The sequence below is a fragment of the Maylandia zebra genome, linkage group LG12 (genome assembly GCF_041146795.1).
Source record: "Maylandia zebra isolate NMK-2024a linkage group LG12, Mzebra_GT3a, whole genome shotgun sequence".
Taxonomy (NCBI): Eukaryota; Metazoa; Chordata; class Actinopteri; order Cichliformes; family Cichlidae; genus Maylandia; species Maylandia zebra.
In genome coordinates this window covers 30,044,281-30,063,472 of record NC_135178.1, presented here as the reverse complement: position 1 = coordinate 30,063,472, position 19,192 = coordinate 30,044,281, and the positions used below count along the sequence as shown (strand labels likewise).

The 19,192-nt window shown below is 39.0% G+C and overlaps 1 protein-coding gene across 1 annotated transcript in view; it reads right to left on the bottom strand.

The window, feature by feature from the left end:
* Window positions 1-19,192, bottom strand: part of si:dkey-215k6.1 (transmembrane protein 132C) — a 293,749-nt gene that overhangs the window by 183,943 nt on the left and 90,614 nt on the right. Inside the window, exons 2-3 of the mRNA XM_004546915.4 lie at window positions 10,206-10,624; window positions 8,751-9,328 (exon numbers count right to left, since the gene is read on the bottom strand). Coding sequence (XP_004546972.1) covers window positions 8,751-9,328; window positions 10,206-10,624 — 997 coding nt within the window. The remainder of the gene's footprint in view (window positions 1-8,750; window positions 9,329-10,205; window positions 10,625-19,192) is intronic.

Here is a 19,192-nt window from a genome sequence, read left to right as displayed (position 1 = left end):
ACTTCATGTAAGATTAAAATATGATCAAAAATAATTCAAAGTCTAAAAATAACCCAAAAACTTGGCACAGAGGATCAGGAAGTCAGATCTCTTGAAAGGAAGCTGTTTTCGTCCTAACTCACAGACCTTTTAACACTTGTTCATGTCTAATTATCCAGTCAGTAATGCAACAAGACAGTTAATGATTATATATGAAAAAGATGTATATAGGGACAAGAAATATATCCAAGTGACTATGGAGAATTAGACTTGTGACCTCTAATGTGATACATTTTCCTTCAGGCAGTTTGAATACATGAAGGATTTTTTTCTTCTCACAGTATGCATGAGCGCATGGCAATTCAAGCAGAGAATAGGCTAAAGAGAGATATACAGTATCCAAGTGGAGGTACATGCTGTCTGGAGCTCAATTTAATGGCTAAGGTGATTATTTAGAGTGCTGTGCTGCCTCTACAGAAGCACAGACTGAAATAGAGAATGGACAACAAAAGTGATCTCTGATCTAAGGGATGTAAAAGATTTCCTTTAGCGGATATGATAAATAGACTAAAAAAAGATCTAAGCACAAAGGAAGACAGCAATACAGAGAGATGGCTGGAAAAAACGGGAGATACTCGGGTGTAGTAAAATGTTTAACATATTAAAGTTAGAGGTGCAGATGTCTTATTGAGTATATGATTTTCATTTTACTTCACTCTCACTAAATAAAAAAAGTGATTTTTTGTAATAAAATTTAACGTAGTTGGAGAACTAAAGTGACTTTTTTAACTAATTAAGTATGTATCTATTTGTTAACTGTTTATCCTGGCTGGAACTTATTTTACTTATTTTATAGTGGAAGACGGGGTACAGCCTGGACAGGTTGCTATTCTATCACAGGACCAACACAAACAGAGGTGAAAAAGCTACCCACTGTAAGCAAGCAACCTTAAATCTTAAACTATTTATATCATATTCAGATTTTTATATTTCATTCTTTTTGTCCCCAGAAGAGAGGTGGGTCTTCATAATGTGACTGAGTAATTTTATTAGTATTTGCCACACTAATCATATGCTTTATATTTACTCAAAAGCATCCACACACTCGCACAGATATACACAGTTCAGAAAATACAACTGATTCTGCCTTCATCCTGGTGAGAGAGCCTTTGAGGTGAAATCAATGGTGGAGCTTTGTGGAATAAAGGCATGCTCGGCATTCTGTGTGTGTCTGTGTGTGAGAGAGAGAGATACAGAGGGTATGGTGTGTATGTGCAGTGTAACCACCAGAGAGGACAAGCTGGTCCTTAGAACTACATCTCCCCTCTGATCCTAGGAAAAATCCACTAATCCCTACACATACACAAGCAAACACACACAGAAACAACAAATGGGAAAATAATTAAACCAGCAAGTAAACTAGGAAACAGGAAAAAATATAAAAACATACACAGTAAAAATAGATAAGATTTATGCAAAGATGAAATATAGTGCATGTTGGTTTTCTCAAGCCACTAAAGTGACAGCTTTATGTCCGTCAGACATAACAGATTTCCTTATTATGTCCAAACCTTATTCAATGTCAGTATAGCAGGGCTGAAAGAAAAGTGATGACAGTGAAGAAGCAATGCTTGTTTTCTTTGGCACTAGATATTACATATAATATATGACCCTTAAGGTCCAGTTAAGCTGCATACTTGTCTCAAACTTAGCACAAAGGAAGAGAACATTTATCTTCTTAAAATCAGATTTGCAGCCATTATAAGATATTTTGAGTCATTGAAAAAAGGATTTTGTTTTTCTTGAAAGCTGCTTAAACCTGACATTTGTTTAGGATGTGTGGGTTGATGTTGCAGCTTTAAGTGTCAGTTTCAGCACTGCTGTAATTGGTGAGCATACTACAGGTTTAAAAAATGTGTACATTTTACACATTGTATTCTGGATTATAATTACGACTTGAAAAAACCCCATCGTCCATACTGAGTTCCAGATCGCTTACTTGAACATTTCTTCACCTGAACAATTAAACCAAGTGAATGCTTGCTTGATTCGCAGCTGTTGCACAAGACAGTGGAGCTGGAGTACGTCCAACCACAGGACTAGGATTGTTTTGTGAGAAGCAACTAAATTAATTTCAAGCTGGTTGAACTTTCAAAATAAGACCAAAGTGTGGCTAACAGTGTGAAAAAAACTGAAATGTTTCTAGATCAGACTTTCATTGTTACCTTTTTCACTTTTAAGTAAAAGTAGTCAGGATACTTCCTTTCCAATTTCCAGAAAAGCACACCTTTGAATTGGTCTATGGATTAAGATAAAATAAACAATATACAGACAACAGAAGCAGAAAGAAAACTTCTTTCCCTTTCAGTAATCTATCGCTGTCTATCTACATTTCACACACACGCGCGCACACAAGGCATTTATCCCCTCATCAGTAATCATCTCACTAATTAGCTAACCAAACAACGATAGCACAGTTCAAGATGACAGCTTTTTAATGAGGGAGATACTAATCACTTTGACCCTCAGCCTGTCAACATTCCCACTGATGAAAAATGCTGAAATGCTCAACTAATCATTGATTCAAAGCATCAAAATGCTATGACAAGGGTTTCTACAGATTTAGACGATATTAAATACTTTTCGCTGAATGCTGACTGAATTGGAGCTGCGCCGAACATGAATTCATCATCAAGTTTTGCCCTGATTTTCCGCCTTTTGAAGTTACAGGCAATGCTGTCACTGATTAGTGAGCTAAGAGATTCTAACTAATTTGCCTGGTTTGATTTTATTTTTTATTTGAGCAATTTTCTGTTCTGCTGATCTCAGATTTAATCAATTAAAAAGTAAGTTCTTGATTTGTATCATTTGTTACTTAAGGGTGCAAACCATATCGTAGAGACTGCAACAATAGCTTAGATTAACAAAATATACTCTGGGTTGGTTCAAGAGTTTGTCCAATAACTCTAATTGCCTTTATGCACAAGGCAAAAGAAACAGCAGAAACAAGGCTGTGAAAGAGCATCCATCCCGAGGAAATGGCCAGATAGAATGTGCAAGCTTTTATCACAACCTATAATTATATTTTAAAGTTGAGCAACCTCTAACAAAGAACATAGAACAATGTGTTCTGGTGCTGGCACAGAGGAGGATGGAACTTGGCGTCACAGAAACTGGGGAAAATAGGTTTGTAACATGGGACTACCCTTGAAAAAACATAGCATACAAGGCCAACCATTATCCAAACTTTTTACAGTGCTGTTTACAGAAATAATTTTTTACAGACATTTGGATAAGTCCTTCTCACTCATGGGAAGAAAATAGACTGGAAGTCTAAGTAAGTAACAGCCACTTTAACTGAAGACACTGATGTAGTAAAGGAAATGAAAACAAAAGACCAACTTGAAACACACTTGAAGACCAGTAGACACTGGAAAAACACCTAGAAACACCATAGCACAGATTGCGTGATCAAAAACAGACAATGTTCACCTCTGCTGTCTACATAACACTCTCTTTTTTCTGATCTGATACATAGGACCTTAGTCTCCTCATTGTGTCATTTTAAGGATGTGCCATTTAACAAAAAGCATGCTGGAAGAAAGAGGTAAAAGGCCCAGAGTAAAGAAATGAAACCCGTCAGCGAGCACAGCATTGAAGATGAGTTACCTAAATGAATGTGCAGCTAATAAGATGGAAGTGAAAAATAGTGACATAACAAGATAGAGAAAAAAAACTTATGACAAACAACCCATCTCAAATTTGTAAAAAGAATAACACAATGAGCACAAAAAAAGACTGGCTTCTTTTCTCAGGTGTTTTCTCCTCCCCATGTTCTCCTCTTTGCCTTTCAGAAATACAGGCTAAGGCACAAAGAGTCCAAGAGTCAATTTATGCTTGACCCATTATCACAGAGTTCTTTGATTGTTTATAAAAGCCCAAGCTTGCGCGTGTCAAAAACTAATTAGAAATTCATCTAGCATGTCTGTTCTGTTAATTGATGATGTTTCGTTTCACTCAGTCACATGGTTAATGAGCAGACAGTTGCTCTGTGAAGGGGAGTTTGAGAAAAACATTTGTCAAATGTCTGTTTCTACACAACAGTATTTTTTATATTTTGAAAAAAAAAAACTAATATTAAAAAAAACTGACTACTTGAAAATTGAATGATGAGAAAGTGGCTGCTAGTTATGTTTAAAATATGAGCAAGAGCCAACTGGGTTCCAGCCCCCTGGTGAACCTGAATTGGATAAGTGGAAGAAAATGGATGGATAGATAGATTTTTACTTCTAATTTTCTTCTTAGTCCATAAAAGGATATTAATGAACTCAAAGCAGCATGGTAGTAACAACATTACACACCGAGAGCTATCTATTTTAAAACCACATTGGATGTTCAAAGAGAAGTTGAGTGATAACAGAGATGTATCTGGTGAAACCTTTAACTTTGTTTAAATGTAGTCAAAGTAGTAGAAAAATGAAACATTTAAAATGACCAGAGTAAAAGCTATGACTGGAAAAAAGAACTGGAGGAGGAAAACTTGGCAGTGTAACTTAATCAGTACCACACTTTTAGACAGTTTGAGCTCATTGTCTGTAGACATGTAGTTTCTTCCCAAACTGACAGAATCATGTATGGTTATGTGAGACTACAAGCTCAAGGCCAGTTGATACAGGAAGGATGCCCAGTCCAATTTAGTTAACACATGCTGCCTCTTGTCACTGGTCCTTCCATCGTATTCTTAGTTAATTTTTCAGAAGTACGAAGAAGAAAGGCAAGTGAAATGCTTTACCTTCTTACCCATTTCTCTTAAGACTTTTCTAATAATTTTCTTTTTCATTTCTTCCATTTTCTAATATTTCTCACTCTTGTATGTCTCTCTCACTCCTTTTCTCTCCGTGTCCCTCCATCTCTTCAGCAGTTTATCATAATCACATCACCTCAGCGTAATGCAGCACACTTAAGGCTTATTATGTGTCGTACACATACATACTCACACACCCGCTCACGCTCACGCACAGGAATGAAATCCACTTAAGCCTTATTACATGTCTGACTCTGCGTCTAACATGGGAGATTATCCATTGAACTGTTTGCTTGGGCAAAGGGCAAGACTTGCAAGTAGGACACACACACACACATATAAACAGGCACATTTCTCAACTGAGACATAAAGATAGGAGATAAGTGCAATATGTAAAATAGAAGTTGGACGTTTTTCAAACGTGGAAAAATGAGTGGACAAACCTAGGAGAGAAAAAACACTGAACGGAAGCAGAAACAAAGCATAATTCGAGATAGCCACAATAAATAACAGGAAAGGAAAAAAGGAAAGGATGATTTTTATTCCATACACTTTCTTTCCATAGCAGTACCAGGCACAACTGCATACCCACAAGACAATGCATAAACATACACACAACAATGGTGTTCCACGATGAAGGCAGAGATAAAGTGTCTGTAGGGGGAACCAAAACATCACATCTCATCACTTCAACAGGTAAGTTTGTGTTTTTTGTGTTTGGGTGTGTGCTTCAATACACACTTAATGCACACACATAAAACAAACATCATCAGTATGCATGAATGTTCATATGATGTATGCGTGTATTCATGGCAGAGAGAAATAACACTGGATGTTGGTGGAATATTTATTTCCCTCTGTGTCTGTGTGTGTTTGTCAGCAGGTAGCAAGACAAGTTGCATTGCACTCTGGCCGCCTCTTGTTTCCTTCTGTGTCCTGAGATCAACTTCACATTTGCTGTGCAAAGAAATGCACAACTTTAGATATAGTTGTATCTGTAAGGAACATGTGTCAAACTGACTTAGATTATAGTGTTAAAGGTAGAGTGTGTAAAATCTCACCACTAGATTGCAGACTGTAGTCAACTGAATTCTGTTTTCTCACATCAAATTCAAGTGCATAATCTAAATGTAAGTGAAACAACTCTGACTGCTGTTCATCTGTGGTGAGTGTAGGCTGTCACTTCTCTGTTTACCTGTCAATGTAAATCGAGCAAGTAAACCTACGAGTTCTTGTCTACTTTGCATTTGATGCACTACGTAAGTGGCCAGTCTTTAGTCACATACATAAAACACAATTGGGCAGAAAGCTTTATTCAAAAAGCAACAGGATAGCTTCCACAAACTGGTGCAGGTGGTTATGTATTTTTAATCTATTAATTCTAAATGTATTGATTTGTTTGAAGATATAAGAACACTGATCTATAACATCTTTTCATCATAAAATAACCTCAGAAACTGTATTTTTGTATTTTTAAAATGCTTAGTTAAACTAACAATGCATATGATTAGCATGCGACTATATTTCACTTGTCATCTTAATGTGGGGATAGGTTAATTGGATAATCCAATCCGAATGTGCGAGTGAATGTGAGTGTGAATGGTTGTCTGTCCCTGTGTGTTGGCCCTGCGACAGACTGGCGACCTGTCCAGGGTGTACCCCACCTCTCGCCCTATGACAGCTGGGATAGGCTCCAGCGCCCCCCACAACCCTGAAAAGGATAAGCGGAAGCGAATGGATGGATGGATGGATCTTAATGCATTTTTCACTGATTTTCTATCTCTCTCTTCAACTATCGGTCCTAACCCTGGTCTTTACCTTAGCCATAACCTTTATCTGGTGTCATTTGATGCTGTCAAATGACATGTGAAAAGGTTAGGGTTAGCATGCATCTCAGGGTTAGGATATTGATGGCATGGATAATGCATAACAATAAGGTGCACAATGATTTGGGATGCCATTTCATGACACCAAACTGCCAATACCAACTGCCAGTTAATTTAGTTAAAATAAATAATATTTGGGGGCTGACCATTCATTTTGACTAGAATCAGATGGTAACAGTAAAGTGTTTCATAAACAGTTCTGTCATTACCAGCTTTGCAAGCTGTTATTGTTGAGCCAACTAGGCAGGGCTTTTATGTCCCTTAGTTAATGCATAAAACCCCAGTAACACAACTCTGTGTCCTGCCTCCTTATGGTGACTCTGAATGTGTATAACCAGTGTTTTACCGACTCCCCTGCTAGCCTTGTTGCAACTGTTCATGTGGTGCAAATTACTCAATTGTGTATGCCAACCATTCCAAAATATCTCTTAATAGCGTAAGTAAACAACAATAAACTTTGGTGGCGGTTAAAGATGAACTATCACATTAAGTGTAAATTGATGGTAAAAGGATTTTGACTTGCTTAATATCAATCTCAATTTTGAATGTCTGTGGTAGTAAATATGTCCCTTGATTACATAAATCAGTTTACTTAACATAAATGGTCCAAATGTGCAGTACAAAAAAAAAAGGAATTAGGCATCAAGTTAGATCACCTGCTGGAAGTATATATATATATATAATCAGTTAGTCTGGCTGTCTTAAACATGGCAGTTCCCAAGCCCGAGTTATGTCCAACTGCACACATGTAAGAATAAAGGTTCTTCTGGCTGTTCACTCGTCTCCCAAGACTCTCCACTGCAGCTGGAACCACATTTTTGATTTAACACAGATTCTTTTTTGGAAGCTTGGGACTAACACTAAGAGTACGATACCTTATGACCCACTGAGGGCACGTTTATGTCTTGTTCTGATTTTGAACTGAGGATTTTTGCATACAAATGCAAATGTGCAAACCACGCCGTGCAGACATTATTGCACCATGTGAAAGTACAGCAGATAATTGTCCAGTGAATTTGCAACGAGTAAATGGATGTCACACATGTTGCCTCCTGAAAGCTCTACTCAGGCAGCAGCCCTGTCTAAAGCAAACCGATTGTTTCCAGTTGTAGGATTCTGAGGCTGACTATCTCTTGCTATGTGTTACATGTGAGAAAACACAACTACAAATGTTTGACTATCCTGATATTCTCCTGATACATGAGTGGAAACAGCTCAAGACACCTTACTTACCAGAAAATATCTTGAGGCAACACATCGTTTGGAAATGTGCATCAGCTAAAGCTGTTCCAAGTACTTTTTGCTGTCCAGCCTTCACTAGCTAAATCAAATGAAATCCTTTGAAAATGTTAAAACACAGTAAGCCAGGCCTAATGTGACAAAGGGAGTCATAACATGGTTCACAAAGCTCCCCAAAATATCCTGAATTGTTTTAACCCTCGTAGGAGTACAATTTTATGGTAATACTACAGCAAGCCACATCAATGTGTGTTGGGATGTACATTAAATAGAATGATAAATTTGCACATCTATCATTTGTCAGCCTGAAATCCCTAAAGACAGTGAAATGATGAGGCAGAGACTAAATGCAGATCTCCATAATAGCTCAAGATCAGGGGTTATAAACGTTATGTCACCAGAAAAGATTTTATTCCCCCTACAAACAGCCACCTGAAAACATCCTGCTGCTTATGTCAGAACAAACGTAATGTAGCTGACCTTGCATGACTTTTTTTTTTACCTTTTATTATACTTGTCTCTCTTCCCAACCTTAAGTCCCTCAGTGTTACCCTTTCCCTTTCCTGCTTTTCATTTTCAGTGTTTTCTTTCCTCCTTGGCTCACACATGAATATTCATGAAGTTGTTATTTGCATTGCTGGCTCCTGAAAGAGGCTGAGTACACAAAGGTGACAGCCATCAACCTCGGGAGGCGGCGGTGTTGAAAGAAGAGAGAGAGCGGATGGGAAGGAAAGAAATAAGTGAAGATGACAGAAAAAGAACCAGAGTGAAACTGAAATGCATATCAGAATGACAAATAAAAACGAAGCCAGACGATAAAGTGAAAGTGTATGCATTCCCACCTCAATGTAAACTGTTCCGTATTTGAAGTTGTCTTCATGTAGATGGCAAAAGCCACTGTTCTGCCAAGCCGAACAGGACTGGGAGGCTCCAAAACTTCCACATTGTCATCTAATTGTAGTCTTTCTCCTTTGGCAGAAACAGGGCCCATGCTCATTGCAACAGAACCAACTTTCAGCATGTCTTGAAGACCTTCATCCACTAGGGTGCTCCACTGCCCCCCAAGGCCCATAGCCAGACCACCATGTGGCCCAGGGTTTGCACTTGGAGCTTTCCATGGCTCATTAACAGTGGAGGGACACTCTTGACCAGCACCTTCCACTGGTATAATTGAGTAATACACATCCACTGATGGTAGCGCCACTTCAGGAGGTCTCTTTCTCACTTGTGGTGGTGTAAACCAAGCTGGGGGAATCTCCAGACGGACAACACAGATACCAGATGGTCCCATGAGTCGGCAGCCTGCCGAGGGTGCTGCTTCACTAGTGTCACGGATGGCCAAGGCCCTGATGCATGGGAGGAGGGATGATGGAGGTGGTTCAGGCTCATCCCAACGCCGCCCTACCAGGTAAAATAATACCTGAAGAAGAAACAAAAGCCTATAATGTCATAATGGAAAAATCTGGACAGCTAGTAAGACGCAATCAAAGACTATAAGTTATCTGTCTCTCTGTTTTATAAAACCATTTTCTTCCCTGTCATTCACAGATCTCAGATATTCGTCTATTCATTAAAGCTGGGCAACTTAATGTTTTTATGTTGTATAAGCACTGGACCAAATTACTGTGTGTAAAGGGTATTTCTCCTGGTGATAAAGTGATAAAGAATTATCACCTGACTCTGCAGCCTCTTAGCTTTACAGCTCATTGGTTTAATTTTCTGAACCACAGCTTTATTGTTTTGGCTTACTCTCACTGCTCTTACATTTCCCTGCTGTATGGCACAAAAAATGGGCAACTAGCCTATGAACATAATGGAGTATTTAGCTGCTACAGAACTGTACTGTTTCCTTTCAGAATTTGAGGAAACCATAACAGAGAGGACAGAAATTGAATATGGGAGCTTCTCCAATCAGATGGATATAAATATGATAAATACTAATATCCTTCCTTTCTCCCAGATATGCAAACATGTGTTTGCTGAGATGCTTTCTAGTTCAACTTTACTCCCTACCACCCCTAGTGGCCAAAAAAATTGAAGCAGGTTTAACAGGATAAAAAAAAAAACATGTCTCTAAGAGCAGGTGCATTTACATTGTTTTCATTGAATAATAAATTGAATAAATTTTTAAGTATTAAATAAAGCTGAATGCAAGCACATACAGGTAAATAAATTACCAAATGATGTAACTAGTGCTTCTTGATTCTTGAATGGGTAAGTGTATTGTATGTGAAGCCTCAAAGTTAAGTCAGTATATGTTTGAAAAAACATATAAACAATATAAAACAATACAATACCTGTATCCAGGGCCTTGTTGATCCCACTTTAGGCACAACTACCTGACCTTTGACCTTCCAGTTCAACGTCACACGGTTTGTTGAAAGGAGCACGTGTGGTGGTGGACCTTGAAGCAATTCCACAGGGATTGGCTGCTCAGTGCTCAGATTTCCATAACTGCAGTTTACACTTGGCAGAGAGTGTGGGGCAGAAATGCCTGGTTCTAGCTGGTGGAGAAAGAATGGCTCAGTCCGTGATGATAGGCTGCCATTTCGCATAACCTCCTGATTGGCTTCTCGCAGGAAGAAGACGGAATCAGCACCACTTAGTTGGCATTGGACAGGGAGGTAGGTGGGAAGAGAGGAGGAGAAGTGGGACTGGGAGATGTCCGGCCCTCCGCCTGGTCCACCGCCTGCTGCTACTGAGGGGCTGTCAGACACTGATGAGAGATGGGTGATAAATGAGGAAAATGAGAAATAAGGAGAAAAAAGCATAAGAGAAAAAGGATGGAGACAAGAAAAATGAAAAGAAAATAATTAACAACATTAGAATTATAAAAACACTCCTTTCATTAAACAAATATCTAATGTTTACTGTTTACAGCCTCAGTTTTTACAGAAATCCAAAGCAGCTAATCATCTGCCAACATAAATTCAAGTATTTAAATGCAAGGCTGACTGGGCTGTGTTATCTATTCATTTTTACATATACTGATATAAACATATGCACACATCAATTAGCTTTTCTAAATAAATCATACGTGTTAAAAACCACCAACACAGATCAAAATACACTGTATTTCTCTATAGTTTCTTTACAAGGCAAAATATGTGCGAACACATTAGCTCACAGTTTTATATATTAGTGTTAGACTGAGCATCACAGGTTACATTAATGCATCGCTGTTTTTCATCCCAATTCTAAAGGCCTTACACAGGCATATATCAAAAATGACATATTGCTCCTTTGCAGTTTATTTCCATATATTTACATTCAATTTTTATCCATCTTCCAGCATATTTGCCAGACATTTCATAAACATTGGGAGTTTGTAGCCTCAGATTACTGTGGTTTTGATGCAGTATCTCAGTTCCAAAGAGGGCAAGGAATTCTGATGAAAGCACTGTTGGGAATGCACTGAAGCACAGAATTGATCACTTACTGTAACCTGTTTAATTGTGAAGCTAAATGCCCCCACCATAAATATTTCATTATGTTACAGCTTAGTAAAGTCAAGGAAGAGAATGGTTCTTTTTTTAAGCTAGCTTTGGTCTTCGGTTACAGTACCATAAATGTTGCCAGAGATTCAGATGTAGGCATGTAATGCCCTGGAAACTTATTTTGGTAAACACCTGCTTACCAGCTGCTTACTACAAAAGAACTTTTTCACCAAATGTTAAAATAGTTTTGCTTATACTGTACAGGGTATTTCAAAATATTTTAATTTCACTATATTCTGTGATTCTTATTATTTATTTCTGGTGTAAAGTGGATATTGCACACTTTAAGAAAGGTGCCTCCTTCTTTCCATCAATTCGGATTTAGCAGGATTGAGTAGGGTGACAGCAGTGTGTTTTATTGTCTGTTTAAGCTAAGCTTTGGCAGGTTAGCAATATATGTAAAATAAAAGTTACGTTTGATTTGCTATCAATATATACTAATGTTTATCCATTTTTAAAAGATAATTTAAAAAAAAAATTTGAACCTACTTACGAAAGTTTTATGCCTATAGTGCAGTGTTTTTGTAGTGATGGCAGGTCCTGATGATAACAATAAGCATACTGTGGAAACTATCATGAATGAATAACCTACAAGGCAACCTACTATAGTAAAAACACCAAAAAAAGAATAAATTATTACATTTCCCTATACACACGTACAAAAAAACAAAAAAAAACCCATACACAGATGGATTTACATTGAACCCAAGCTGGCATAAACAAAAGACACACATAATGCATTTGGTGTGTGTGGAAATGTGTGTGCATTTTGTGTCCTAGGGAAGCGAAGTGTGAAAATATAATGAGGGTGGGACAGCGTAGCGCTGTCTGGGGCAAGTCATACCGAGGCGACTACACAGAAAAAATAATAGCACAGAAATAAAGTGATACCTCAGTGAAACATGAATAAGCAGGCTGGTTTGGTTATGGTGCGTGGGCACATAGGGAACAGTTTAAAGGGAGAGAGACAAGCAGAGGGAAAAGAGAACAGTAAGAGAGCAATAGAATAAAGGGAAGAAGACTGAAGTAGAGGAAGATGACTAAACACAAGAAAAGAGAAAAATAAAAACATGATAAAGACAAAAACTGAAACATTTCTGGAAAAATGAGCAGACAAAGCATTTGACTGATTGAAGATGCTAATATGCTTTACATTACACTTCACCACAAAATCTTGTATCAGGTCAGTTTAGAACAGATGGATACTTTTCTGTATCACTAAAGCTTTGGAGTGAAGCTTAATATGGCTGCTACCAAATTAAAATCTGTAGAGAAAAATAATTCTAAAACTATAACTTTTTCTCAAATTCATAATGGTTATGACTTTGTATTACTGTACAATCTCAAACTGAAGTTCTGTCCCTAAAAATCTACCCTCTATTGGTTACTCTCTTTATTCTTCATCTGATGATGGTGCCATGTTTTCTCACTGTGCCTCCAGCGTTTCCTCCCTTCAGGCATGTGGAATTAATTGTGCATTGAATAGTGGGTAAGACTGGAAATTGTTATTAATATGCAAGTCAGGTAGATGACTGGATAAAATTAAAAACAAATAGATATAATTATATATAAAATTAACTTAGCAAAGTAACATAAGGAATGTAAAGCAACAAAGCAGTAAAATCTGCAAACTGATTATTTTGTTGATGTAACAGTGCTTCTTGGCAATGAATATTATACTACTGAAAAGTCTGTTTACAGTGGGGCAAAAAAGTATTTAGTCAGCCACCGATTGTGCAAGTTCCCCCACTTAAAATGATGACAGAGGTCAGTAATTTGCACCAGAGGTACACTTCAACTGTGAGAGACAGAATGTGAAAAAAAAATCCATGAATTCACATGGTAGGATTTGTAAAGAATTTATTCGTAAATCAGGGTGGAAAATAAGTATTTGGTCACCTCAAACAAGGAAAATCTCTGGCTCTCACAGACCTGTAACGTCTTCTGTAAGAAGCTTTTCTGTCCCCCACTTGTTACCTGTATGAATGGCACCTGTTTGAACTCATCATCTGTATAAAAGACACCTGTCCACAGCCTCAAACAGTCAGACTCCAAACTCCGCCATGGCCAAGACCAAAGAGCTTTCGAAGGACACCAGGAAAAGTATTGTAGACCTGCACCAGACTGGGAAGAGTGAATCTACAATAGGCAAGCAGCTTGGTGTGAAAAAATCAACTGTGGGAGCAATCATCAGAAAATGAAAGACATACAAGACCACTGATAATCTCCCTCGATCTGGGGCTCCACGCAAGATCTCATCCCGTGGGGTCAAAATGATCATGAGAATGGTGAGCAAAGATCCCAGAACCACACGGGGGGACCTGGTGAATGACCTGCAGAGAGCCGGGACCAAAGTAACAAAGGTCACCATCAGTAACACACTACAACGGCAGGGAATCAAATCCTGCAGTGCCAGACGTGTTCCGCTGCTGAAGCCAGTGCATGTCCAAGCCCGTCTGAAGTTTGCCAGAGAGCACATGGATGATACAGCAGAGGATTGGGAGAATGTCATGTGGTCAGATGAAACCAAAGTAAAACTTTTTGGTATAAACTCAACTCGTCGTGTTTGGAGGAAGAAGAATACTGAGTTGCATCCCAAGAACACCATACCTACTGTGAAGCATGGGGGTGGAAACATCATGCTATGGGTCTGTTTTTCTGCCAAGGGGACAGGACGACTGATCCGTGTTAAGGACAGAATGAATGGGGCCATGTACCGTGAGATTTTGAGCCAAAACCTCCTTCCATCAGTGAGAACTTTGAAGATGAAACGAGGCTGGGTCTTCCAACATGACAATGATCCAAAACACACCGCCCGGGCAACAAAGGAGTGGCTCCGTAAGAAGCATTTGAAAGTCCTGGAGTGGCCTAGCCAGTCTCCAGACCTCAACCCCATAGAAAATCTGTGGCGGGAGTTGAAAGTCCGTGTTGCTCGGCGACAGCCCCAAAACATCACTGCTCTCAAGAAGATCTGCATGGAAGAATGGGCCAAAATACCAGCTACTGTGTGTGCAAACCTGGTAAAGACCTATAGTAAACGTTTGACCTCTGTTATTGCCAACAAAGGTTATGCTACAAAGTATTGAGTTGTATTTTTGTTATTGACCAAATACTTATTTTCCACCCTGATTTACGAATAAATTCTTTACAAATCCTACCATGTGAATTCATGGATTTTTTTTTCACATTCTGTCTCTCACAGTTGAAGTGTACCTCTGGTGCAAATTACTGACCTCTGTCATCATTTTAAGTGGGGGAACTTGCACAATCGGTGGCTGACTAAATACTTTTTTGCCCCACTGTATATCCCCTTAAATTTGGAGATGATTCTAAGGCTCACTCCAAATAATGCTGCAACTTCATTTTGCACAATACCAAGTCAGGCAAATGTGGCGTGCTTGTCACCAAGCACCTAATGTCTGATGGTATACTGCCAAGAGGTACTGTTACAACATAAAAATAATCAGCCAAACACAAATTTCTCCACTTTCCTTTGCTTATTTTACAAAATAAAACATAAAATTAAAATATCTATCCATTTTATTCTGCTTATCTGCTGCCGGGTCTTGGGGGCAGCAACATGAGCAGAGAAGCCCAGACTTCCCTTTCCCCGGCCACCTACTCCAGCTTGTCTGGGGGATGCCAATGCATTCACAGGCCAACTGAGAGATATAATCTCTTCAGTATGCCCTGTGTCTGCCCCAGGGCCTCCTCCCACTGGGACATCTATCCCAGTTGGCCTTTCTCTAAAGGAAAGACCAACCACCCTTCCAAAAAAACTCATTTTTGGGGGAAAATGAGTTTATAACCTCTTTCTTTCGGTCACTAACCATAGGTGAGAAGATTGACATCTATGATGGACTGGTACAGTGTCTGCGTCACCACAGCCACAGCACCAATCCATCTGTTGATGTCCCACTCCCATGATCCCCTCACTCATGAATAAGGCCCCAAGATACTTAATCTCTTCTACTTGAGGCAATAACTCATCCCTGACCCTGAAGTTTTAGGCTGAGGACCATGGCCACAGACTTGGAGGTGCTGATTCTCCTTCCTGCTGCTTCACACTCAGCTGTAAAACACTCTAGTGCAAGGTGGAGGCCACCACCTGATGAAGCCAACAGAACCACATCATCTGTGAAAAGCAGATTCCCAAGTGGAAGCCTTCTGCCACTTGACTTCACCTAGAAATTCTGTCCTTAAATATACAAAAATATAAAAATTAAATATATCATACAAATTAGTGGGTACCCAGTTTCTTTTTTTACCTTTTAAAAAACAAAAACAAAAAAAAAAAGTCAGATCTTGCACCAATACATTAGGTATCACCAGAGGTTAAAGGTGGGTCTCTTTAGGCTTAAGACTCTTGTTGAGAGTACATTTGCAGTACCATAGATGGTACGTACCTACAGATACGCCTTAGTACCACTAAAGGTACAGTAAAATGCTTTATTTCTTGAGAGTACAGAAGAGTAGCAGAGGTTTCTGGCAGAACTGTTTCAAACGTACATGGAAAGGAGAAAGTCGGAAAACTGCCCTAACCCTGCAAACTTTGTCGAATATAGAACTTTATTGCTTACCCAACACCTTTTTCTTCAATATATTACAAACAATGCAGGAGATTTGACCTATTCAGTCTTGAGTCGTTGGCTGTGTAATGTAAGAGGCTTTTAGAATATGTAAAAATACTTATTTCATTGATCTTCAGTGCTTTGGTTTATTCCATAAAAAATAACCTATGAAGGTGATGTCATATTTATTACTTGATATGAAACTTCATGTAGTATTAGAGATCAACATTATGCCACATTATGCAGATTTATGGCTGCAGCATGGAGATAAGCACTTCATATTTTGATACCTATTATTCTTGGAGGTTGAGAGTCATTGGCGGAAAGAAGCTCCTTTGAAATGTACCTGCAGTTGGTTTTCTGATATAGCTCGAAATAATCATGTCTGGCAGATAGGTCATGTGGTCATATAATCAGTACATTTTCTTAGTAAGCTCCAGGTTTCCTTTTTCTTTATTCTTATTCTATCATTATGAGTACCTTTGAGGTGCATATTGCTGCATGTATGTCGTGTGTGTGTGTGTGTGTGTGTGTGTGTGTGTGTGTGTGTGTCCACAGGACTCTATGAAGCATATGTCCCAATCTAGGAAAGGGACCTTGGACAGCTGATAAACATACGTGCATGCAGAGCGTTTTCATGCAGACAAAAGTTGACCCTTGGATGGAGTCATTAACATCATCAAAATATGAGAAACAAATTGGGGGAAAAAAAGTTCCTTTGCATATTAATGTAATATTGTCCTATTTGCACTGTTGCACTGATCAATGTTTGATTGCAATGTGATTGGTAGCAGCCTTGCACCTCAAAAAACACAGCTTTGGGGGCAATTTAATAAACCCGAGTTACAAATTAAATAAATGCCAAAATCTATATATTTTTTAAAGATGCATTGCTATAAAAAGGGCTTTCAGTGGAAAGAGACACACCATCAATTGGTGGCGCTATACAACAAGTCAGAGTTGGCCCTCTGTCATCCTTATACTGACATGCTATTGGCTACCTTTAAACCTGGCATGATCCTGATTCCCTGCCATCATTATTTGGCAACCATAAACCACAACAGGAGTCCATACCCACTGTGTCCTGCTGCACAGTTTGTCTTTGTGTGTGTGTGTATTTATGAGCACTCGAGTGTGCGTGTTTCATTCATGGGCATGCATGGTTAACTATGCGTATGTGTTTATATGACATTCAGAACTATCCCTGTCCCTTATTCATCTTTGTGCATGCATGATCATGATTAACAAAATGGTCATGAAATATTAGTATAGATCATTCTGTGTCTCTCTGTGTAGAAAACTGGCCAGGGAGAAGGCCAGATGTACAGAGATTTGACAAGGCCCATCTGTGATCCTTCTTCCCCCTCTCAAAATGCCCATCCTGCTCTATTTCCAAGTACAAAGACACAAATTCAGCCAGTAATCAAAACACAGTGAAGCGTGTAGGGCAGGAAAAGCGAGAAAGAAAGAAAGAAAGAAAGAAAGAGAGCAAGAGAAAAGCCAGATGGGTATGAGTGAAAAGGACAGATACCAAGATTTGACAATGTTATCAGCAGTGCCCGATATTGTGTTGGTTAAATATTGAGTCTGATTCTTAAATTTAATTAGAGAGAGGTGCACACATAAACACACACAGGCATACATGCACACAAAGACTATCTTTCATTGTCAGCCTTGTTTAAAAAAGTGCCGGTTACTGTGTGGATGAATGATGAATGTTTAGACAACTTAGTAAAAGGCTAGAGTGTATATTAAAGTAAATTGTTATACATAAAAATGGAGGGAGAACTTTAATATGAAAACATTTTGAGATGCATAATCCATCTTTATGTATCTGATGTGATTCAGGGTTGCCATTCACTGCCAAAGCAGAATGTGTCAAATTGTTTTAAAATGTTGTTCCTGATTTACTATGGAATGGACTGGACTGGCTTCTACTTACTGACCACTCAAAACACACATTTACAAATTCATTGACTTATTCTACAAGAATGATTCTAAATAACGCTATGTACCCCATAACTGACTGGTAGAAAATTGCCAACATTGCTGTACACATTGAAGGATGTCCGCTTCAGTACCTCTTACATCTCAGTCTGAGGTGTAAAAAGGTGAACACAAATAGACAGCACATCTTCCTGTGGAGCACATCACCAAGTCAGAAAGAGGACTGCCTCGCATACTATGGCCTGTCTGTCAGGTACTCTGTAATGGCGGATGAGATGGCGGATGTGTTTACTGCCATTTCCTGTAGGTTCTCGCTCAGTAGCTGGCTGAATGGTGTTAAATGCACCTGATCTTCACAAAGCAGCTGGTACTACCAAAATAGGAGCATGCTCTCTGCAGCATGTAGATTAATGTGTCATCCATTTACAGATTTGGTCTATTTGTTAACTGGAGATGTTTTCACCTGCAATTTCAAAATAACTCAAACTAGTCTCTCCAGCACCTTAATCAGATGTCATGTGATGGCACCTGGTCAATAGTTGTTAATGGTTCAGTAACACTACAGCAAAACTAGGATGGCAACCTCTTTGTGACTAAGAAAGATCGGTGTTTACCTGGTGATTACACTGATTTTTTTGCCTGCCAATTTGACCCAATTTGACTGCAAGCTGATAGCATTCTGAGTCTATTGCTGTTTTATTGCCATCTTGAACTATCAGAGTCACTTTGGTGGTTGGTTGGTCGCCCCTTTACATGTTCTCCAATCACAGTTTTTCCTGCTTGTGAGCTTATGACTCTCATGAGTGTGACTGTACCGCTGAGGTCTCAGTTTCTAACATGACGTTTTCCAAAACACTGGTATCTTCTCCTGCTTCAGGTTGCAGACAGGATGCAAATGTGAATCACAGACAGACAGCTAGCACAGGCCCTTAGAGCCCCTTGTCCTGATGTAGTTTCTCCAGATGTCTTGCAACCTCACTAGAAGTCAAAGTCAAGTAGGAGGTGGTTTATCACATGTGGGTAAGATCTCTTGGGGGTAAGCAAAAGAGAAAGGTAAATAATGGAAGGTATTGGGGGGTTGTGTGGAACTTAGTGTGTGTGTGATGGAGGAGGCAGCACAGGCCTTTGAACTAAACTTGCTGAAGATATTGTTTAGCTCATTTGCTCTCTCCAGGCTGCCCGTGCTCGTCTCTCTGTCCACTTGAACCCAATGATTTTATTAATTCCACTCCACATACCCTTCATGTTGTTCTGCTAAAGTTTGTCCTC